Here is a 24,183-nt window from a genome sequence, read left to right as displayed (position 1 = left end):
GGTCGAGATTCACATTAACCATTTTCGGTCAAAATTAACTAAATTAAATGAATTAGTAAATTATAAAAAGATTTAATACTGAATTGGTTAGTACTAAATTAGCACAGATATAATAAATTCAAGATTCGGTAATTTTCCTCATGCTTTTCTACTATTTTAATAGAGGGAAAAAAAAAACTTCTCCTTAAACTTTACGCTTTGGGAAACACTCATCATTGACAGTTAGTTAACCCTTCAAATTTAAGAATTTAAACTAGACAACTAATTGTGTCGGTTTTCATTATTTCGAAATCGATAACACAAAACTTTTTAAAAAAAATATTGATTTAGACAAGTTGTTATGATTTTATATCCTTAAAGAAAAAGAAAAAGAAAAAGAAAATGCTAAATGTTAGTTAACCTCCTCCTTGGGTTAAAAGTTACAGTTAAAAAACGGCTGGCGCTACTCTCTCTCTCTCTCTCTCTGCGGGGGAGTTATTCCTTGGATGCTGGAGAAGGCATCGTCGCCCAAAAACCAGAGCAAGCAGCAGCACACCAAACGCTGTTCTTCCCCCCATCTCTGAATATATTCTCCTCCTCCTCCTCCCCCTGCCTTCCCCTGCCTCTCCCCCCCCACCTCTTCTCTTCTGTTCACTCCATCCTCCACTCGCTTCGCTCTCGGCCCCCCCGAGCAGAGCAGAGGAGGCCCCGCCGTGCTCCCGGAGATGGACGATGAGTACGCTAAGCTCATCAGGAGAATGAACCCCCCCAGGTACCCGAAACCCCTTCTTTCTGGGTTCCTCTGTTTTGGGCGGGCTTTTGCGCGCCTGGGGTCCGTGGGTTTTGGGCAAAGGTCTTTGCCCACTTTTCTTCGGTGGCGGTGGGGAAAAGGGTCGTTGCGATTTTGTTCGTTCCGAACGGTTTTAGGGTTCCTTCTCTGGGTGCTTTGGTGTTTTGTGGGCGTGAGAAGTTCTGGCGGTGTTGCGCTGGTTCCGTTTTCCTTCGGAACTTGAAACAGAAAAAAGCCCGTGCCTGTTAAGGGGCTGTTAAGGGGCTGTTGGATTTTTCGACTTAATTATGGTGCTTTGGCTGAGTTGGCACTTGTGAGCGGATGGAAGTTCGCTTCGGGCGATGTTTTTTATCTCATGTGGGAGCCATCGGTCGAAAGCCGAGCCAAGATGGCTGTTTGATGTTTGATTTAGTCTTTGGTCGATTTTGATTTGCGATGTGGTTTTGTAAATTAGTACTTATTTCTCGGTCTTAGATGAGCAATTGTTATGGTAAACTGTCGAAGGAGGTCGTGAATTATGCTTGCTGCGTGTTTAACTTTTGTACGTCGTCAACCTGACCGCTACGACATCCTACATGTGATTTTACTTCTCCTTGGTTATGTATCTGTTTCATCTAATTGCTGCTCTCGTAATGCAGAGTGGTTATCGACAACAAGTCTTGCGAGGATGCCACAGTGATACAGGTGCAGCTCTTTCTTTCATTTTTTATTTTATTTTTTATTTTTTTAAATTTGGGTCTAATTTAAGATGAGAGAAGATAAGGTTGGTCAATGTTGACATGTTTCAAAAAAATAATGAACGTTGGGTTTCTGATAGTTTTGTTCTGTTATGATATTCTGAAACTATTCTCTCATTCAAAGTTTCTAATTTTTAAACTTTTTATCTACATCAGGTTGACAGTATCAACAAACATGGCATTCTCCTAGAAGTAGTCCAAGTGCTCATAGATATGAATCTCACAATTACTAAAGCTTATATATCATCTGATGGAGGATGGTTCATGGATGGTGAGTCTTTATTTGCTACTTGATGGTTTGAAACAAAGTTTAGAGAACTCCACCCAGTTTCTCATTTTTCCCCCCTTCAACGCTTCAGTTTTTAATGTGATTGATTGTGACGGGAAGAAAATCAAGGAGAAAGAAGTCATCGAATATATTAAGAGGGTAAGTTCGCTGTGGACCCAATTCTTTGTGCTTCTTCTCCTTTTGTCCCTCAGCCCCAACCATTCTCCTGGTGAGGTGTAAGAAAATCTCTAGAATGTTTTTGTTGTCCGAAAGGTTATTTATCCTGGTGTTGGTCATGCCATTTCCTCTCTCATGATGTATACTTCCAAATAGTTGAGCAAAGACATGTGGTAAATGCTCTTTATGCTGTAGGAGTCGATTGAAATTAAGTAGATCCGGGTTTGTGATGGATACTTCAGTCGTTGCTCTGTGACTTTCTCTGGATTTTTGTTTGTATCTCTCTCCGTCTTTCTGGCTGATCTACCTTTTTCCATTGTTTGTCTGGGCAATCAAAGTGATAGATACATTTGAGTTGAATCTGGAAATTTGCCAATTAAAGCATCAGAAATTTGTATGAGCTCATTCATTCTTCTTTTGACAGGAAAGAAAAATTGCAAATGTTATTATGATTGTCATATGTTCCACTGTTTTCTGTCCTGTTGCAAATGCTGGAATACCTTTTTGCTTCCTTAAAGCTTGAATTATTCACATTTATTTGTCATTAGGAGTTCTTATGTATGATAATACATTCAATGGCTTATTATTAACTTTGATATCAAATTCGCAGAGACTTGAAAGCAATGCAAGCATTTCCCCCTCGTTCAGAGAGTCTGTAGGCTTTATGCCCTCTAATGAGCACACCTCAATCGAACTCTCTGGTACGGACCGGCCTGGTCTGTTGTCAGAAGTATGTGCTGTTCTTACGGACCTTCACTGCAATGTAGTAAACGCTGAAATATGGACACACAATGCTAGGGCCGCAGCTGTTGTTCATGTCACTGATGATACAACAGGGCATGCTATCAAAGATCCGAAACGTCTTGCTACAATAAGGGACCTTCTTTGTAATGTTCTTAAAGCAGATGGTGATGTTAACACGGCCAAGATGACACTTTCATCGCCCGGGGTGACTAACAGGGGGAGGAGGCTACATCAGATTATGTTTGCAGACAGAGACTATGAAAGGGTTGATAAAGAAGAGATTAGGAGGATGCATGATAACAGCACGAGACCCTTTGTAACAGTGATGGATTGTTATGAGAAAGATTATACCATTGTGACCATGAGGTCTAAAGATCGACCAAAACTACTGTTTGATATCATTTGCACATTGACAGACATGCAGTATGTAGTCTTTCATGGAATGGTCAACACTGGGAGGAAAGAAGCTTATCAGGTAAATTCATACATCCAGGCATTCCCTTTTCCCTTTGCTTTTGCTTTTTTGGAGGAGTATGCAGTGAGTAGGTCTTCAGTGAGTAAATTGACATTTCTCTCCAAGTTTCCACCTTGTCAGCTATTTGCCCATCGAATGCATCTCTTCTATGTTAACTGAAGCTAAATTCCATATGGTTGAAGGAATTCTACATCCGACATGTTGATGGACTCCCTATAGGTTCAGAAGCTGAACGAGAAAGGATCACACAATGTCTTGAAGCAGCTATTGAAAGGCGGGCATCTGAGGTACTTTCAACTTTTATCGGAAGAAATTTTCGTCTTTTGTTGCTCGGTAGCGATGAACTGAGAAAAAGCCTTCTTGTAGGGTTTGGAACTGGAATTGTGTGCCGAAGACCGGGTTGGACTCCTCGCAGACGTCACTAGGTTATTCCGAGAGAATGGTTTGTGCGTAAAAAGAGCTGAGATTTCAACTAAAGATGGGAAAGCCAAAGACACATTCTACGTATCTGATGTCACCGGTAGCCCTGTGGACCTCAAGATCATCGATTCAATCCGTCATCAAATTGTACCGTCCGTGTTGCAGGTGAAACACAATTCACTTCTGCTGCCTAAAAAACCTCAAGAAACTACAGGCGGTTTCCTCTTTGGCAACTTCTTCAGAACAAGGAACTTCCAGAACTTCAAGTTAGTCAGATTGGCCTCGTGAACGGCTCACCACGGGATCCTGTAAGTAGACACACTGTACAGAAGATACAAGCATTTCAACCCCTCAAACATACACGGAAATCACGTCTGCTATAGTACACCTAGGGCCAAGTGATGATGGGGGTATATGGCTCTCTGCTATCAGACTGTAGATAGAAGATTCTCAAGACCACCATCTGTTACTTTAATGATGGTTTCTTTTGTAAATCTTTACTTCCTGTAAGTAGATAGTGTACAGGGTGATGTTACTCTACTGTGTACAGAACTATTAAAAGCATCGTTAGATCAATGAGATAGACTGTGAATATTATGTATGAGCCCTCATATCTTCAGCTTTACGCATCATCTCATGTTTATTTTTTGGTCATTTCTATTAAGCTGCACTCTTGAGGAATGACATGACATGGGTTTGACATCAACGAGAATTTGTATTCGTATGGGAAAACAAATTGGAACGAACCTCCACCTCCGACACCGCCATCGACCGAACTGCCGCTGTCAGCACCCACAGGCTGGATCACCCATTGTCGGAAATAGGCCTGTAACAACCCGACTCGAGTCCTCAACGCCTGGACTTCGTCAATGATATTTCGTCAGCTTGATCTCAAGTCCTTGGCTGGGGGACCCTTGCTGCTAGCAGCTTTCTTCCTAAGTATCAGCTTTCTGCTTAGGCACAAAACGGTACTATTTTACTATTGCCACGTTAGAAAAAATTGAAAAAACTAAAAGAAGACTAAAAATTAGAAGGAAAAAAAAAAAAAAATTATGAAACCGAAAATGTAAAATATAAAACTAAAAATGTGAGAAGTGCAAAAAATAAAAATAAAAACTTGCGATTATAAGATCATAGAGTTTGCAAATTTGCATCGGAGACGGCACTCCGTGTCGGGGAGGGGTTGCCAATGCTCACCTACCTTTGGAAATGTAACTATCCAACCTCTATTGGCTTTAAATTTTTCGATTTTCATTATATTCACGGGTGCCACATCAGTGTCACGTATGTAAAGAAAAGAATGGTAAAAATTAATGTGGCTAATCGAAGGACTGCAATGTCAAGCCAGAACAACTTTGTTCCTTCAAAATCGAACCGCAAGAAGTTTCAAATCTTAACTCCGGAACCAAACTCAAGTTTCATACTCATAGGGTCCGTCATCCCAAAATAGAACAAATCAACCCAATGAGCCAATAGAGTCTGATTCTCATTTTAGCTTAACACAATTTCAATAAGGATAAGAAAAGTTTCCATCACTTCGACGGTTGGTTAAGTGGCGTAGGGTTCACTCCCAAATATCAATTAATTCAAACGGTACTTATGTTTCAAGTCGAATGATGTCTTCTTGTCCCTAAGCGCTAATAAAAGAGACCAGAAAACTTTCTTGAGGACGAGAAAGAAGACTCGGGTTCGTCTGCCTGTCCGTACGCCGATCATCGTATTCTGTCATGAAATCCAACGTCACGGAGGTAGCGACGAGAATAAGCAGAGCTCTCCTCTCGGCCTCCGACCGCACCGCCCCGACGCGCGTGGACGGCCTCGCTCGAGCAGACCCTGCACCGCCTCCGCTGCCGCGACTCGCTCGCCGCCCCCCTCACCTCGTCGCCCGCGTGATCGACCCGTTCCTGATCCCGCACCACTCCCTCGCTCTCGGCTTCTTCGACTGGGCCTCCCAGCAGCCCGGCTTCGCCCACGACCCCTCGCCTACCGCGCCGTCCTCAAGTCGCTCTCCGCTTCCCGGCAGTCCAATGCCGTGGAAGCGCTCCTGAAGCGGGCCAGAGCCCGCAGGATCGGCCTCGATGGTTCCGCCTACGGGCACGTCATCGCTTGTTTTGTCCGGAACAGGAGGACCCACGATGGGTTTTTGGTTTTCAGTGAGGCTGGCTCGTCGGTCGGGGACGTTGGGCCGGACGTGTGTAACTTGCTTTTGGCTGCGCTCGCGTCTGACGGGTATATCGATAATGCGAGGAAGGTGTTTGATGAAATGACGCGGCGAGGTGTTCGTTTGAGCACTCTGGGATTGGGCGTGTTCTTGTGGAAGTTTTGTGGTAATGGGGAGATTTCCGAGGTTTTGAGCGTGTTAGATGAAGCTAGGAGGGGTAATGCAGGGATTAACGGGTCAGTTATTGCTGTTTTGGTAGTTCATGGTCTTTGTCAAGCTTCAAGGGCATCGGAGGCTCTCTGGGTGTTGGAGGAGCTGAGAAGTAGGAGCTGCAAACCTGATTTTATGGCTTATAGAATTGTTGCGGAAGCTTTTCGAGAAATGGGAGATGTAGTGGAGAAAGACAGAGTTTTGAAGTTGAAGCGGAAGTTAGGAGTAGCTCCGAGGGCGAATGACTATAGAGAGTTTTTATTTACTCTGATTTCTGAAAGACTAACGAAGGAAGCCACACAGTTGGGTGAGGTCATCGTTAGCGGGGACTTTCCCCTGGAGGATGATATCCTTAACGCATTGATTGGAACAATCTCAGCTGATGATCCCCAATCAGCAATCGCCTTCTTTAGGTTCATGATCAAGAAGGGAAAGTTCCCTACACTTTTGACATTGAGCAATTTGTGTAGAAACTTATGCAAGCACAACAAAACTGACGTACTGGTGCAGGTGTATCAAGTCTTGGATTCCGGTGGTTATTTTGCTGATGCAGAGAGTTACAATGTGATGGTCTCATTTTTATGTAAGGCTGGAAGAGTAAGAGAAGCTTATGGAATCCTTCAGGTGATGAAGAAGAAAGGGTTGGGCCCAGATGTGTTTGGCTATAATTCTGTTCTGGATGCATGTTGTCGGGAAGATCTTATGCGTCCAGCTAAAAAGCTGTGGGATGAGATGTTTTCAAGTGGGTGTTCTGGAGATTTAAGAACATATACTATCTTGATCAAGAAGTTCTCTGAAATAGAGCAAGTTGAAGAGGCAAGGAGGCTGTTTTACCACATGTTGGAGAAAGGGTTGGAACCGGATTCCTTAATCTACAGATCTCTCATTGAAGGGCTTTGTCAAGAAGCAAACTTTGAAGCTGCCTTTGATATTTTTGATAAGTGTATTGAACAGGATCCAACTCTTGCCAAGAGTGTCCTCAATGCATTCGTCCTGTGTCTCTGCAGAAAAGGTAAACTTTTGATGTGCTCAGTAAGTAGTGGATTCTGAGTATTCTTGATTTTATACAATCGCAGCAACTGATAATATCTTGGTTCTATGTCTTGACATGCTCGATGCAGGTGATTTTGTTACTGCTTCAAAGTTGCTCCAACGTTTCAATTGTGATTTGGACAATTTAGACTCACATGTCACTTTCCTGAAATATTTAAATGATGCAGACGAGGCTGGACTTGCCCTTGAACACATGAAATGGATTAGGGAAAAATCTTCTCTGATGATGAAACATATTTCATCAGAACTTGTATTCCTACTTTCTTCTGGGTCTAAATCGGAACCAATTTGGAACTGGCTTGATAGAGTGCAAGGGAAGGAATTGTCTTGCAGTCAATAATCTTTGGCTCCTGAATGTTTTAAGAATGATAGTTGAAGTTAGTACATTTCGGACTTTCTTTCAACCGTGCATATGGTATTAAAACAATTTCCTGGAGTAGCCAATCTGTGTTACCTTCTAGATGGAATAAGCTTTGACAGCAAGCAATTGAGACATTAGTTACATGGTCACTTACCTTCTTTCAACCGTGCATATGGTACTAAAACAATTTCCTTGAGTAGCCAATCTATGTTACCTTCTAGATGGGATAGCTTTGACATCAAGCAATTGAGACATTAGTTACATGGTCACTTTCCTTCTTTCAACCGTGCATATGGTACTAAAACAATTTCCTGGAGTAGCCAATCTCCTACTCCATGTTACCTTCTAGATGGGATAGCTTTTTTTCCTTTTCTTCTTCTTCTTCCTCTCTAGCCAGTTGTCGGCCTTGGGGGAGCCTCGCCAGCGAGGTCGCTAGCGACCGGCTAGAAGAAAAAAAAGAAGCAAAGAAAGAAAAAAAAAATATAAAATTGCTTGATTCTTGAGTTAATTTCAGGGAAAATTCTAAATAATATCTCGAAATGTCATCATTTTCTCAAATAAAGACTTAAAGTGGACTTTATTTCTAATAAGGGTTTGAAGTTCCCATATCAATCTTAAAGAAGGATATGAGGTGATTATAGTCGTTTCAAATAAGGGGCTAGCCTCATTGGTCGACAAAATTTTTGGTCGATCAAGGATATTTTGTCTAAACACAAATTAAATTAAATTAGATTATAATTTGAAAAAAGAAAACACAAGCTGGAGGACACTCCCTCTTGCTTGTGGTCGCCGCCCCATCATTGGTGGGGTTGTGGTGAAGGCCAACGAGGTCCCTGGTGCCTAAGGGAGGGCTGGCGACCCTGGTCGACCAGAGATGAGGGTTGGTGGGCAAGAGAGGTTGGCGACACTTTCCCAGATCTAGGTGAAGGTCACCTACTCTCACCCAGACCGGGCAAGGGTTGCCAATCGTCATGCAAGCTTGGCGAGGCAGGCGACCCTAGCCCATATTTGGGAGAGGGTCACTGCCCTCTCCCATCGCCAGCCCTCCCCTAGGTGCCGACAACCCCACCAGCCTTCAGTGGGCGGCAACTAGCACCTTCCCTCATTTTTTTAAAAAGAAAAATAGAAAAAAAGAAAGAAAGTTTTAAAAAAAAATTAAAAAGGCAAATTGCCCTTTGCATTTGGTGAGTCAAGCCCTTATTTCAAACTAATGTATGCACTTCAAGCTTTTCTTTGAAATAAGGTCCACTTCAAATCTTTATTTGAGAAAATAAATACACTTTGGGCCCTTATTTAAAATAATGTCAACTTTAAATCATTATTTGAAAAAACAAGGCATTTGGTGAGTCAAGCCCTTATTTCAAACTAATGTATGCACTTCAAGCTTTTCTTTGAAATAAGGTCCACTTCAAATCTTTATTTGAGAAAATAAATACACTTCGAGCCCTTATTTAAAATAATATCAACTTTAGATCATTATTTGAAAAAACAAGGCCATTTCAAGTCATTGTTTGGAATTTTCCTGTTATTCTTGAAAACAAAAAAGCAATTTTTTCCTTACCAAAAAAAAATTTACTTATCAATTTTGTTTCAAATCTATTCGTGGGAATAAAAGAATTAGCTAACAATACCAAGCAGATTTCTATTCTATTTTTTGTTACGAAGAACAAAAGAATAGAAATAGTCATTATTTAGTTGGTTGCCTATCAAGGTCCGATTCAACTTGACAATGCTCTACTTGTTTCTCTCATCTAAAGTTTTCAATTAGTTTATCTCAAGCAGCATTTTTTGACATAGGCAATTGCTTATGTTATATCGTATTCATTATGCCCCAAACCAAAACAAAGCTCTCTCGAATTAATGAACTCGCATTCCTATGAGCGAGAAATAGCATCAAAACCAAGTAAAACGTTATCTCAACTAATGGCTCGACCAAATTATGCATAAAATGACAACTATATACTAATAAATCGGATATCTAAAACGATTATTCAAATTGTCTGCGATGCAAAGCTTGAGCGTGAAACTTGATTATGTCATAACTCTTTCCACCGAATCGCGTTTCAAATATTCTTATAGTCAATAGAAAACTCTTTTAACATACTATAAGGATCCCAACTTGACCGCTCCAAAATAAAGCCGAAAACCAATAGAATACGACCCCGAAATTGCTGGACATGCACTGTTCATCACGAGTAGGAAACTTCAAATTTTTGTTTAGGGCAAACCATAAACTCAAATCAAGTTCAATAAAATCTTATCGCTCCAAGATACTATCATACATATATATGTGGCTTAACGACTCAAAAATGACTTCGCGGCTCAAATCTCACATAATTTTGAATTCCAAGCCCTAAAACTAAAATTACTCCGATTGAATGAACGAGGAGCACGAGTACTTACTGAGTGTTATGTTATGGAATCGAATTGGCTTGGCGAGATGTCCGTGGCTTGTACGGGCAAACCCCTTTCCTCTTTTTCCTCTTTCCATTTTTTCTTCTTTCTTCCCGGACCGGTTCGATTAATGAGCTGAACACTCTTTTTTATTTCTTTTTCTCCTGCTTTTGACTTTTCAACCTTTTTTATTTCCTTTTTTTTTTTTTAAATCGAAAGTGGGTCCCACCGCTCCTTTTGGACTCTCAAAAAGTTTTGAATATTACAGTATGTGAAACCGAAATTCAAGAGAGTAATTTCCTGTTAAATTGTTCGAATAGATATTCAAGCAGTCTTCTATAATTATTCATTCATTAAATAAAATGGCTATTCCTCATAGCTCTGCAATCTATAGCTAGATCAGAAGTGAGTACAATCAAGCATAATCCACCGTACTTTATTTAAAATACAGTCATCCCTTATAAAGACTTCAAAATAGTTACTTAATCAGGACCTCAATCAAAATATCAAGGACGAACATATGACCATTGGTTTTGTTCTTGTACATAGCCCTGCACTAGAAACCATGAATCAGACGCTAGAACTAGTTGTGTCCGCCTCGATGTCAAATACTAAAAGATTAGTCGACTCCGGTTTGTTCATGGCACTCACTGAAGTCAAGAGAGAATCGCATCTCGTCTCGTTGAGTAAACTTTGAGTCTCTTCGTTGTTTTGTTGATCGGCCCACAAGTTCTTGTTGATCCTAGCCAGTTGCTCGGCCACTTCCCACATTGTTGGCCTACTCACGCCATTATAGTTCAAGCACCTTCTAGTGAGCGAACCGACTGCCTCAATCTCCCGCACTTCACCTTCATTGGATGGCTCAAACTTTATCATATGGAGGAGTGTTTGGTCCTCCACGGCAGAGATGAAAGATTAGATGATATTGATTTTTTCCCCAGATTTTCTATGCCGAGTCGGCATCTCTCCAGTAAGGAGCTCCACGAGGACAACCCCGAAGCTATAAACATCACTCTTCGTGGTTAATTCCCCAGTGGTGAGATACTCAGGGTCGAGATAACCTATCGTGCCTTGTATTCTTTCGGCTATATGGGTCTTTCTGGGTGATATCAAAACCGAGGCTCCGAAATCAGATATTTTAGCAGAGTATTTCTCATCCAAAAGTATATTCAAAGACTTGACATCGCTTTGAATGACTGGCGGGTCGGCCAGGGAATGCAAGTATTCGAGGGCCAAGGCGGCTTCCAAGGCAATCCTGAGGCAATTCTTCCATGATTGCAAGACCGTTGATCCCTTGTCATGAATGTGGTAATAGAGAGTCCCATTGGGGATGAATTCATAGACCAACAATGGCACTTTTGTCTCCAAACATATGCCCATGAGCTTGACCAAGTTCCTATGATTCACTTGTGAAATGATGCCAATTTCGTGTAGAAATTCATCATGAGTGCTCAAAGAGCCGTCCTTGTTCGTGTCCTTTGGTTTCTTGATAGGGACATCTCTAGGCTTCTTGACCGCGACTAAAATGTCACCGTCGATTCTTCCTCTGTAAACTGAAGCAAAGCCACCCTCACCGAGCTTATTGCTAGCATCGTAATTGTTGGTGGCTTTAGCCAACTCTGCCTCACTGAAGATCTTCACTCTCTGGTGCTTCAAGATCTCTCCTCCATTTTGCCTAAAGTGTCTCTCCTTGGCCCTCCTCTTGCATATGAGCAAGACTAGGCCACTAACAACTATGCACAACATTACCGCTACAATGACTGCCACACAAAATTGAAAAATGGATGGATTAGTTTCTCTCCCGAATGATTGATTTACTTTGACAAGTAATGAATTTGGACCTTGTAAATTTTAGAACTAAAATTTGTTCTTACATTTATCCGCTTAAATACTTGACACATCAGCCACCAATGGGGTAACCGGATTAAGCCACAGCATAAAAAATGCCCCAACTTTACCGAAACACACTCACATTTTCCGAAAAATCACATGCACATGCGGTAAGAGCCATTTCCCATCAAATGCCCGTCGAAGACGCCATAAGCACTGCTCAAAGCCGCACAAGCAGCACCCACGCCCGCCACCACACCACACACAACACCTCCGCCACCCCACCACCCCTACAGAGGTCAATTCGGGGCCGACGACCTTGCGTCAGAGGTTTGAGTTTTGTGTTTTTGAACCAGGTCATTTATATGCTATTGGTCATGTGGGTAAGTTGTAAGTTTAATATAACGGTTGCACCTTTTATCCTTTTAGCCAAAAGGGGTCGGGGTGTATTAAAAAAATAAGTGTGGTGGGTGCAGTCGAGATACGACGAAAGAAAGGAAAACGGGGTGTGGCCGTGTGTCTCTCTCGGTGAAGACTGAGAAAGAAAAGGAAAAGAAAAAGCTAAAAAGGAGGAGGGGCAGGGAAACGGAATCTCGGGTCATAACAGATCGTAACACCATATAAATTTTCGTAGTTTCTATTCAAAAATATCGCAATACAAAAAATTTTAAATTTTTTTATGTGATAATCATCACGTGATTGAGTACTCATTCCCCAAAGATCCTAAGAAACACCCCAGAGGAGAAGCGGCGCTTTTAGAGGAAAAACTTTGAGAGACTATTGTCACGGACTGGAGATTTCAAGACCCGAGCAGCCATAGAGATGGTCCATACGATCGGCAAGACTCGAAGTATCTTGGACTCTAGGGTTTTCATAAGGAATCTAGAATACTCTCAAGGACAGTATGGGAAATGTATACTCAAAATATTTCATGTATTTAATGGGATAGATAATAATCTTATATTTAATAGGATAGATGGCAATTGAGACGATAATAATTGAAAATCCTCATGTATAAATAGGTGTGCTCTCCCCATTTGAGCAATAGAAGTGATTTTTTTGTTAGAGCTTCTCTCTCTACTACATATTTGAGTTAGTGAGCAAGCGTCCGTTCCTTGGGAAAAAGGCTTACTTTAGGTGATCTAACGAACTAAAGGAAGCCTAGGTTGCCGCACGGTCTCAATCACAAGCATTGACCCGTGACACTAGAATGGTTGTTTCTTGAAGCTAAGTGAATTGGCTTATACTTATAAGCGCACGAGTTTATAGACTCTAAATTGCCAGTTTTGTGAAAGCATTTTGAGTAGTGGAGGTTTATTTTGGTGCCGCCACTTTGTCTATATCTGTGTCATGATTCATGACGTTTTTGTGAAATTTTTTGGGGTAGTAGATTAGCCAAGGGTTGCTTGTGGGGTATTATTGAATTGTGCGTCGGGTTTGCATTGGGGGATCTGTAACTAGTCGAAACTGGTGATCTAGGTGTGTCAATATGAAAGGAAACATCATGATGCTACGCCAAAAATGATAGGCTGTCATTGAAGAGTCTAGTTCTATGAAAATTGCCCCCACTTCTCAAGGTGCGTGGGGATTTCTTTGATGAAAGCACATTGAGGAGTTGATAAGGTAGTTAAAGTTAAGGCTTCGGACGCTAAAACGTGCGTTTGAAGCATTAAGCATAAATGAGTCGGAGGCCACTGACAACCATATTGGTGACTGGTGATCGCTCGAGTTGAATGTAGAGTGAGAACAATTTGAGAATATATAAACATAAGCCGTATCGATAGCAAGGGGACTCGTAGTCTAAAGCAAGAGCAGCTTAGATTGTTGAGTGACCATAACAAGGGAATTAGAGTTACCTGCAGCGATTATGGCGATTATGGCAAGACGAGAAATTTGGCAACTGACTTTGCCATAACCATACATGCCAAACGGGCAGTGGCATGTGTAGTCCCCGGCTGTATTCTTGCAATTCCCATGACATGGATATCGTCCTGGATCCTTGCACTCGTCGATGTCTATGGCAAACAGAATCAAAGGTGAAACTGTAAGTGTACGTTCATGCGTTATTTTGCTTCTTAAAAATGACGTCTTGGGTGTATTGAAGCATCTAACTCAACTCAATGAAGAACTGGCTGGAGGAGGCTGGATCACGGAAATTCTGGCCCAATTCAAACCAAAAAAAAATTTGGCTCGTAAAGAGAACAGAAGAATACCTTCACATCCCGCGGACCGTGGGGACAGCGGGAGGACATAGGGATTCCCCGCGTACCCAGGCTTACAGAAGCAACGATAACCCTCTTTCCCGAAGTCAGAGCAGTTACTGTTGGCGCCGCAGGGGTAGCTCGATGGGTTCAATCGCGCTTTCTCACAGGTCAAATTCCGTTCAACTACCCAATCCAGGACCACCCTTGGGAAAATGTCTTTGCGCATATCAGCCGGGACAGGAAGCTTGTAATCGGAGACATTAAACGATTCCTGGTCCACTAAGAACGCTGATCCGCAAGAGCCGAAATTCGAAACTGAGGTGTAGTTCGTTAAGCTTTGCAGGGATATACTGAGGTTCCTCATGATCCCGGGGATCGATGTCTGACAGCACCCCCGGGCGGAGCAAGTGCCCTTGGCCTTGAAGTTGACGTCCTCGAGGCAATAGGCAACGCATGCACTCCCCATGATACCGTCTGGGGCCATGATCGTTCCCATGGTTTCGCAACCAAAGGTAGTGAACCTATTGCGGGTGTCTGAGAATGTATATTGCCCGTCTTCGTCCAGTGGAATCAATATGTCAGGGTGAGAGCCGTCAAGCTGATGGCCATTCTTGTCATAACAGTCGAAAGCTATTTTCCCACTAACGGTCATCGTCTCGTTCTCCACATATATGTCGAGCACTGGAATATCGCCGGTGAGGTACAGCTTCGGGGGAGTTAAAGCATGCTTGCAGGTGAGGACGAGTTTGGGGTTCCATGCACAACTTTCGTCGAGCCCGAATGGGAAAGGCACGCTCATGTTGCCACACTTTTGGTTGCATTTGTGCTTCTCGGCAAAAGAGACCAAGGCCAAGGCCATTGGAAGGAAATAAAATACGGCTGCTTTCATCTTTTATGTTTTTCCAATCTGTGCTTTCCTCTGGCTCTCCTACCGGTTTTTATAATGCTACGTTCGTTGATGCCGATGCCTCAGCGGTAGCCAAGTCAGAGTTTCACAATCTGCGCAAACTACAGAAACAAAATAAAACCCGTTAGTATTTCAACAAGAAGTGAGCACATGGGCTCCATATCAACTTGCAGGATGAAATGACAAGTCGTCGCAAAAGACGGACTTCACACATCGTCGACAGTTCATGTTTCAATAAAAGAAGGCATAATTCACAAGCAAGTCTTCGTCCTATTGGGCGTTATGTACCGTAGAATATTCACTAAGAAAAATGACATTTTGGAGAAGAAGTGACAAAGACTTCCTTGCCAGTTTTTGTTTGATGTGTAGACATGATATGGGAAGATGTGGTCCACTAGAAGTTACAATCTATTGAGGACTAGAAGGGTGCTTGACCTAAAAAAGTTTCTTAGTCCTCTCAAATATCAACTGATATTTTATCGAATTTTTACCCAAGGCTAGTTTGAGGACCAGTGCCATGCACAAACACCCTTTTCATTTATATAATTAGTTAGAACTACGATAAGTAGTAGAATCGAGTTTTATCGAATTTTTACCCAAGGCTAGTTTGAGAACCAGTACTATGCACAAACACCCTTTTCACTTATATAATTAGTTAGAACTATGATAAGTAGTAGAATCGACCTTTCTGTTGATACAATAATATAGTATTGAAGTTTATTGAGACTAAGTTGTAAAATAGAGTAATGATTATATAACGTTAGATTCTTTTGACAAGTTAGTGGAACAAAGCATAAAGCACTAAAATAAACATTAAGGAAAGTGCTAATATGGTGATTAAAGGGTTCAGGATGTGATGTTAGGTAAACTTATTTTTAAAGAAAATACCTATGTGCATTTAAGATAGGGTTGATACTATCAAAGATGTCAGTGGTTCTTGGAATTTTTTAAAATGATAGGAGGACTCAACCAAAATTAACCAATTATCAAGAGAGAAATTAATACAACAACCCATCACCTTGACCATCCACTTAAAGCTGAGTTTCCAGAGGTAGGAATCAGACCGACTGAGTTCCCAGAGGTAGGAATCAGACCGACATCAATCGATTTTTTGACCCGAACACCTAAGAATGCACTTATCATTGGGTTGATTTCAAGGTAGGTTCTCAGAGTTTCACAATCCGCGCAAACTATATAAACAAAATAAGACCCGTTGGTATCTCAACAAGACGTGAGAACACGGGCACCATATCAACTTGGGGGATGACTTGACAAGTAGTCACAAAAGATAGCCTTCACAAGTTGTCGTCGGTTCGTGTTTCGACAAAAGAAGGCGAATTCACAAGCGAGTCTTCGTCCGCTAAACACTATATACCATAGAATATTCACTAAGAAAAATGACACCAGGGACGGCTAACATCCAGAATCTATTGCAATCGGCATCCACCAACACACACCGAGGACGGGTTCTCTTAATCAGCACACGATCATTCAATTCTGATAAAGGACATTGTGATTTGCACTCACATGCCTCAATTAAGATAATGACCTTGACACGTTTCTTTCATGTTAAAAACACTCCATGAAAATATCGTGTGGGTACACGATCAGATCGAACCCGAAAAATTGATATATTCTTTTTTAAAATCCCACTATTTTATATAGTATATAAAACCATTTTCGGTGTTAAAACCCAATATCCGGGATTTTCTGAATAAATATAAAAATTCACAAATTTTGGAATAAATTACCAAAATTCCAATCAGCACTCAATTTGCACAATTAACACTCAATTGCAAAAATTAACCACACCATTGAAATCAGCACGAAATTCCGATCACCGACTATTCCGGTCTAATTTCCAAAAATAATTAGTAATTAAATAATTACCAAAATTAATTAAATAAATACAAATTAATTCCATAAATGCATACTTAGGCCGTAATTGCTAAATTAACCGCCTAAACGGGCCGGAAAAATTCCCAAACCTATCTAGATAAATAGTACATCCTATTTAGGCCTTAATTGATCTAATCTAACCACCTAACATGCATAATTGGATAATTAAATCACTAATCTAATCTAACTAACTGCCTAATCCATAATTAACTTAAACTAATCACGCCCTAAACATCATTAGCCTACTAAGTAGAGTTTAGTGCATAAACTCACCTGTTTAACGTGAAAACCGGTTCATCGCGATAGCGGCGCGACGATGGCCAAAGCTCGGGCCTACGACGACGCCGAGAGGAGCTTGGACCGGGCTGAGAAGGCCTTGCAAGCCCACAGCGAATTGCTGGGCTCGATTCTGGGCTGAACCGTGGGCTTGGCTTGCGGGCTGCTGAGCCCAACTAACAGGCTGAGATGTGGGTTGCTGCGTGGGCTGGATTGGCGTGGGCTGCTGGCGGGAAACACTGAACTGGGCCGGGCTTCAAATGGGCTGATCGTTTCCTCAAACGGGCGAATGCGAGAGACGATTTTAGGGCAACTTTTGAAAAAAACTGTGCTACTGGCGTCAACGGAAGCAGACGAAGAAGCAGCTTCGGGCGGGGCTTCGTTGCAGGGAGTTGACCCGCGTGAACTTGACTCGGTGGAGGCTGGCTTCGTGGACTGAAGACGCGTGGGCCCGCGGCAAGGAGAGGGAAATTCGGTGGAGCAAAGGTAGCTTGATTTGGTGGGGTTGGCGCTGGCAGAAGGGAGAAGCAGCTTCGATCAACGTTGGGGAGGAGTTCGCTGGTTTGTTGACTCGATAGAGGTGGTTCGCAGACAAGTGGCAGCGTGAAGAAGAGAAACGGAGGGAGTTGTAGGCGTGAGATGAGTGCTGGCGTGGGCAGCTTCTGCTTCGGTGGGGTGGCTGGAACGGTGGCAGAGAGAGAGAGAGAAGGAGGGTCGGTGGTAGAGGGAACAAGTGATGGTGAAAGGTTGGCAGGGGCGTCGATTGCGGGTGTCTTTGTGGCAGAGAGAGAACGGCGTGGAGAGGCTTCGATGAAATAGAAATGAAGCTGCAGAACCGGCGTGAAGACATGGGCTTTGAAGGAAAGAGGAGAGAAGGCAGCGAGGGAGAGAATCGAGTGAGGCGTGCGTGAGAAGCTGGTGGATGGGGGAAGAGTCAAGCAAAATATCAAATAATCATCCTGTCTTAGCCCCAAAAGTCTCCATGGTTGTCCCTTATGTCCCCCTAATTCTTTCTAGCACATATAATCCCATAAATAATTCAATTTGATACAAAATGTTGCACCCCCAAGCCTAGCTCCGAATTTACTTAATTTGGACTTAAATTTCATCTCTAATCTCTCCAATTTGAGGTCCAATTTCATTGAAGAAAAAGCCTACACAATTTCCATACTTTCCTTTCACCAAGTAGCTCGGTTTGGAAGTCAAAATCACTTCAATTTGGCCAATCCGAATTTCCGTTCGTTTTCGATTCGTCCAGAATTGATTTTTAAAAATTCCAAAACAAGATGACGTTCTATAAATGAACCATGACATGCTCGAACATTCTATTCCCGAAACCGAATTCAATTTCGTGGTTAAAATCGACCAGACACGATTTTAGTCGTCCAACCAATTAGGTAGCTTTTAGGGATTTTATCACGGATATATCCCTTAACGGCTTTACTCAATAGATTGGTTAACTCGTGAGTGATCAGCTCAGAGAAAAAGGACCATAGGCGCGCCGATGAAAAGCTCATTTCGTTTTATCGGGACGGGTCGAAAATTTAGGATGTCACACATAAACATCCTTTTCACTTATATAATTAGTTAAAACTACGATAAGTAGTAGAATCAACCTTCTGTTGATACAATAATATAGTATTGAAGTTTATTGAGACTAAGTTGTAAAATAGAGTAATGATTATATAACGTTAGATTCTTTTGACAAGTTAGGGGGACAAAGCATAACGCACTAAAATAAAAATTAAGGAAAGCACTAATATGGTGATTAAAGGGTTCAAGATGTGATGTTAGGTAAACTTATTTTTAAAGAAAATACCTATGTGCATTTAAGATAGGGTTGATACTATCAAAGATGTCAATTGTGACACCAAATCTCCCGAACCGGTGCTATAACGATTTCTTCTTAACTTATCCCTTTTGTTATACACTAATTTGTCTTCATTTTTACGAATATTTCATTTACCAATGTAATTTGAGAAAACCACCACAAATGCGTGCACATTGGTATCCTTGCATAGCGTTCAAATACCTCTTCCACTCCACTATCTTGATTGTAATCTCCTTCCTTTCATGTTAGTTTTATTTTTCCTTTTTTTTTAACTGTCGAGAATTTGAATCTTAGAGGATAGTTGCATCTTATCTTTTACTAAAGAAATAAATAATCCTTGAGCGTAGTGCAGTAGTACATTTCATGCGTTCTTGATTTCTATATTTTTTGTCAGTGATTCCTAAATTTTTCTCAAAATAATCTGATGACTCAACCATAATTAGCCGGTTATCAGGAGAGAAACTAATACCACAACCCACCACCATGACCATCCACTTAAAGCTAAGTTTCCCGGGGTAGGAATCGGGCACACCAATTGATTTTTTTAGCTGAACGCCAAATAATGCCCTTATCATCGGGTCGATTTCAAGTTAGGTTCTCAGAGTTTCACAATCTGCACAAACGACAAAAACAAAATAAAACCCATTAGTATTTCAACAAGAAGTGAGCACATGGGCTCCATATCAACTTGCGGGATGAAATGACGAGTCGTCGCAAAAGACGGACTTCACACATCGTCAACGGTTCATGTTTCAATAAGAATGCGTAATTCACAAGCAAGTCTTCGTCCTACTAGATGTTATGTACCGTAGAATATTCACTAAGAAAAATGACATTTTGGAGAAGAAATGACAAAGACTTCCTTGCCAGTTTTTGTTTGATGTATAGACATGATATGGGAAGATGTGGTCCACTAGAAGTTACAATCTATTGAGGACTAGAAGGGTGCTTGACCCAAAAAATTTTCTTAGTCCTCTCAAATATCAGTTGATATTTTATAGAATTTTTACCCAAGGCTAGTTTGAGGACCAGTGCCATGCACAAACACCCTTTTCACTTATATAATTAGTTAGAACTACGATAAGCAGTAGAATCGAATTTTATCGAATTTTTACCCAAGGCTAGTTTGAGAACCAGTGTCATGCACAAACACCCTTTTCACTTATATAATTAGTTAGAACTACGATAAGTAGTAGAATCGACCTTTCTGTTGATGCAATAATATAGTATTGAAGTTTATTGAGACTAAGTTATAAAATAGAGTAATGATTATATAACATTAGATTCTTTTGACAAGTTAGTGGAACAAAGCATAAAGCACTAAAATAAACATTAAGGAAAGCACTAATATGGTGATTAAAGGGTTCAAGATGTGATGTTAGGTAAACTTATTTTTAAAGAAAATACCTATGTGCATTTAAAATAGGGTTGATACTATCAAAGATGTCAATTGTGACACCGAATCTCCCGAACTGGTACTTCTATAACGATTTCTTCTTAACTTATCCCTTTTGTTATACACTAATTTGTCTTCATTTTTACGAATATTTCATTTACCAATGTAATTTGAGAACCACCACAAATGCGTGCACATTGGTATCCTTGCATAGCGTTCAAATACCTCTTCCACTCCACTATCTTGATTGTAATCTCCTTCCTTTCATGTTAGTTTTATTTTTTCCTTTTTTTAACTGTCGAGAATTTGAATCTTAGAGGATAGTTGCATCTTATCTTTTAGTAAAAGAAATAAATAATCCTTGAGCGTAGTGCAGTAGTACACCTCATGCATTCTTGATTTCTATATTTTTTGTCAGTGATTCCTGAAATTTTTTAAAATAATCGGATGACTCAACCATAATTAGCCAGTTATCAGGAGAGAAACTAACACGACAGCCCATCACCATGACCATCCACTTAAAGCTGAGTTTCCCAAGGTAGGAATCGGGCACACCAATTGATTTTTTGAGCTGAACGCCTGAGAACGCCCTTACCATCGAGTCAATTTCAAGTTAGGTTCTCAGAGTTTCTCAATCCGCGCAAACTGCAAAAATAAAATAAAAAACTTGCTAATATTCTTGTTTATTCCAACAAGAAGTGAGCACACGGGCTCCATATCAACTTGGGGGATGAAATGACAAGTCGTCGCAAAAGACAGACTTCACACATCGTCAACGGTTCATGTTTCAATAAAAGAAGGCGTAATTCACAAGCAAGTCTTCGTACTACTGGGCACTATGTACCGTAGAATATTCACCAAGAAGAATGAAATATTGGAGAAGAAGTGACAAAGACTTCCTTGCCAGTTTTTGTTTGATGCATAGACATGATATGGGAAGATGTAGTCCGCTAGGACTTACAATCTATTGAGGACTAGAAGGGAGGTTGACCTAAAAAAGTTTATTAGTCCTCTCAAATATTAGCTGATATATTATCGAATTTTTACGCAATGCTAGTTTAAGGACCCCTGTGATGCACAAACACCCTTTTTACTGATATAATTAATAGAAATCACAAGTAAGATTTTACAAGCGGTAAATCCATAAACTCTTAAAAGTTCGGAACCGTCATTCAAAGAGTAAATTTTCAGTACGACCAAATTCATACCCAGCAGAGAACAGTGTACCCCATCAGAGCAAAGGGTATACAGAGAACAGGCGTCCATTAGACAATTTTTTTGTTCTCTTTTTGGAATCGCAATACCTACATGTCGAGATTTAAAATCCAATGAAATCCAAAGGGGTGGCCAAGAGGTATGTCAATTCATTGTCCGCTGAGCTCTAGGGAAGAAGATGCAGTTTACACCTTTAGCTAGAAGCCAATACCAAATCCGAAGACATTCAAAGTAAGAAACTAGTCTCCCACCATACGGAGCCACAGGAGATTACAGTTTCGGACAGTTCTCTTCTCTAGCCCTAACTCATTCTCTGAGCAGCTTCCTTGGCAAGAAGCTTTTCTTTGGCCTTGGTTTTGGCTTGGGATTTTGAGCCCATGATTCCACCACACCACTTTTTCCTGTACTCATCGTACTTGTCATTGAAGTTAGCCTGCCGGAGCGAACAATAAGCATGACCGGCATAACTCATAAAGGAGAGAGCTATGAACATTTTCTTCATATGTACTCTAGAGAGGCAGGAGTTCATACCTTAATAGCCTCCAAGATTTTGTTGAATTCCAACTTGTCCTCATTTTTCACTGTTGTCAGGCACAAAACAGACGCAGTTTTCTTATGGACGATCTGCCAAAGATACAGATTTCGTTTAACACAGATGGGTGATTCCCAAATCTGTTAACTAGACAATGAGATATAGTATAATTACCGTGCCCAAGCGAGCCTTGCCCTTCACAATGCAGTATGGAATTTCCATTTTCCTGCATAATACTGGGAGCCACAAAACCAGCTCCATCAGGTCCACATCATGAGCAATGACTACCAATTGTGCCTTGTTCTGAAAGCATTTTCTTCGAGTTAGATTTATCTCCCAACTTTGGAATAGTTGAGGGGTGCATCAGAGAAGAAATGATGAGAAAAGACCGATTTGATGAATCGAATAAACAGAGGACCTGCTCAATATGGTAAGTGACATGATTAAGGCCATATTTCACAACAATTGGTTTTCTGGCCTCAGAAGTTTTCCTTTGCCTTAGTCTGAGCCTCTTTTAGGAGCCTCTCCTTCTTTGCTGCCTTGTCCTTAGGCCTATACTTGAGAAGCATCTTGAATAGGTTTGTCGCTGCAGCAATTTATAGATTAATTCCATGAACAAAATGAAACAAAATGAAACAAAATGGAAGATACATGCATACTAAAACAAAAAGTGAAACAGAGAGAAGAAGGAAAAAACCAAATGGTGAAAGCGTGCTGCAAAAGAATGCTGTATTTTCAGACAAATGAATCAGCTACCAATTCAAACTCAAATACTGAACAAAGCCACACTTGCCAACAGTGATCAGCAGAAAGACTAAACAGAATAAAATAAAAATAGCAAGATGTAAAACAACCAGATTACAAACAAACTTGGAAAGACTCAAGCAATAAGTGAAAACATCTACCAACAAAAACTTCAAACCATTTGACTCAAGACTAACTGCAGAACTTACATTTTTCATCTATTTGACTCGAGAATCACATTACTGGAGCAGGCGAAAGCAAACATGACAAATGGCAAGTTCCATTCAAAGAGAAATGGAAGTGCAACCACCATTACCATTCATTAACTAGGCATTGCATTTCATAGTTCCCACCATCACAACCTACTCTGCGATACAAGTTCTAAACCAGTATGAAACTTTCATGTCTGATGAAGAAACTCTTGGTACTCATCACAAAATTTCAGTTAAAATAAACTTCGAAACATTAGCTCAACATATCAATGCAGCATTTTGGATGCAGTAGACACAATCAACACTAGAACAAATGCATGCACTGACAATGATCACATTCAAACAAACAACGAACCAGGTCTTCGAAAGATGTTATCCATCCGCATATCTTGTATTAACAACCCCAAGAAAAGAACAGAATCCAACCCAGGTTCTTGTCAAGAGTCTCGGTGAACTGGTTCAAAGCCGGCGGAACCTTCAACCTCTGCTTCAGAATCTTCCTCTTCTTCTGAATTTGAACAGTCTTAGGGAATTTCACAAACCGGGTCAAATCCCACTTCGGCGGAAGTGCGCTGCCGATCCCAAACTGCTTCGGCCGCTTCTTGAACAAAGGGTTCGTAACTTTCTCCTGCAAAACCACAAAATTGGCAAAAAAGATGGAAACTTTGCACGAAAACAGTAGCTCTCAAAACATAATTGGGACGTTTCGTATGTAATACCTGCTTCTTCTTCGCAGCCGCCGGAGCTTTCCCACCTCTTTTAGGACCCTTCAGATGAGCAAGAATGCAAAAAATGTGACAAAAATGAGAATCAAATAGACAAACAAGCGAACACTTATATCACCTTTATCACCCCGATGCAGTTTTAAAATAAACTCAGAGCTCTCAAAGGGGTCGTTACATCAATATGCGTTCTAGCTAAAAAAGAAAACAAAACAAAGCGCATAGAATTTAGCCCACGGCCTAAAAAGCTCGATCTTGATCAATGATAATGCAAAGTAACATTGCAAGATGGATCATTTAAAAGTTTCTGATACTACAAGAAAAGATTGAATTGTCAAAAGTTGACAAGATTCAGCGGCAAACAGAGAGAGAGAGAGAGAGAGAGAGATTACCATGAGAGGAGATGTGGGAGTTGCAGGCTCTTTCCGGCGGTGGCGAAAGCGGCAGCGGCAAGAGCGGCAGCAAGAACCCTGTGAAAGTTTTTCGCCTGGGCGTTGAACGTGGAGAAATCCTTGGTTTTATTTTTCTGTTCTTCTTTTTTGGTCGAAGGAGAAATCCTAGTTAATAAACAGGAAAAGGTAGGGAGAAATACAATTTGCAAAACTTGGGTATATTACCTTAAGAAAAGTTATAAAAAAAAAAAAAA

The 24,183-nt window shown here is 41.0% G+C and overlaps 4 protein-coding genes and 1 pseudogene across 5 annotated transcripts; 2 read left to right on the top strand and 3 right to left on the bottom strand.

The window, feature by feature from the left end:
• Positions 1 to 455: 455 nt before the first annotated feature.
• Positions 456 to 4,194, top strand: LOC104414711 (ACT domain-containing protein ACR6). Of its 2 annotated transcripts, XM_010025873.3 has the most exons (7): positions 456 to 751; positions 1,408 to 1,453; positions 1,663 to 1,777; positions 1,866 to 1,933; positions 2,562 to 3,170; positions 3,353 to 3,457; positions 3,537 to 4,194. In XM_010025873.3, exons 1-7 carry the CDS (start codon positions 705 to 707, stop codon positions 3,876 to 3,878), a joined length of 1,332 nt encoding a protein of 443 aa, XP_010024175.2. In that variant the 5' UTR covers positions 456 to 704; the 3' UTR covers positions 3,879 to 4,194. The 2 variants fall into 2 exon arrangements, with proteins under 2 accessions (XP_010024175.2, XP_018717502.2); XM_018861957.2 differs by lacking the exon at positions 1,866 to 1,933.
• A 1,076-nt stretch (positions 4,195 to 5,270) lies between these two features.
• LOC104414712 (pentatricopeptide repeat-containing protein At5g14080) lies at positions 5,271 to 7,425 on the top strand. Its single transcript, XM_010025874.3, is given in 5 exon segments — positions 5,271 to 5,392; positions 5,394 to 5,459; positions 5,462 to 5,564; positions 5,567 to 6,973; positions 7,083 to 7,425. Coding segments are annotated over 5 exon segments (1,923 nt in total). The 5' UTR covers positions 5,271 to 5,317; the 3' UTR covers positions 7,355 to 7,425.
• A 2,759-nt stretch (positions 7,426 to 10,184) lies between these two features.
• Positions 10,185 to 14,805, bottom strand: LOC104449039 (wall-associated receptor kinase 1). The gene is made up of 3 exons (XM_010063036.3): positions 13,813 to 14,805; positions 13,456 to 13,614; positions 10,185 to 11,529 (listed from the first exon to the last, which is right to left on the bottom strand). Exons 1-3 carry the CDS (start codon positions 14,690 to 14,692, stop codon positions 10,685 to 10,687), a joined length of 1,884 nt encoding a protein of 627 aa, XP_010061338.2. The 5' UTR covers positions 14,693 to 14,805; the 3' UTR covers positions 10,185 to 10,684.
• Positions 14,806 to 21,456: 6,651 nt separating this feature from the next.
• LOC120296406 overlaps positions 21,457 to 24,183 on the bottom strand; it is a 2,982-nt pseudogene continuing 255 nt past the window's right edge.
• On the bottom strand, positions 21,629 to 22,120 carry LOC120296409 (60S ribosomal protein L7a-2-like). Its single transcript, XM_039318345.1, has 3 exons — positions 22,034 to 22,120; positions 21,859 to 21,951; positions 21,629 to 21,760 (listed from the first exon to the last, which is right to left on the bottom strand). The coding sequence occupies exons 1-3, from the start codon at positions 22,118 to 22,120 to the stop codon at positions 21,629 to 21,631; spliced, it is 312 nt and encodes a 103-aa protein (XP_039174279.1).

This window comes from Eucalyptus grandis, chromosome 1, assembly GCF_016545825.1.
Source record: "Eucalyptus grandis isolate ANBG69807.140 chromosome 1, ASM1654582v1, whole genome shotgun sequence".
NCBI classification, from domain to species: Eukaryota; Viridiplantae; Streptophyta; class Magnoliopsida; order Myrtales; family Myrtaceae; genus Eucalyptus; species Eucalyptus grandis.
The sequence above is the reverse complement of the archived record's forward strand: the minus strand, read 5'-3'. Positions and strand labels throughout refer to the sequence as shown.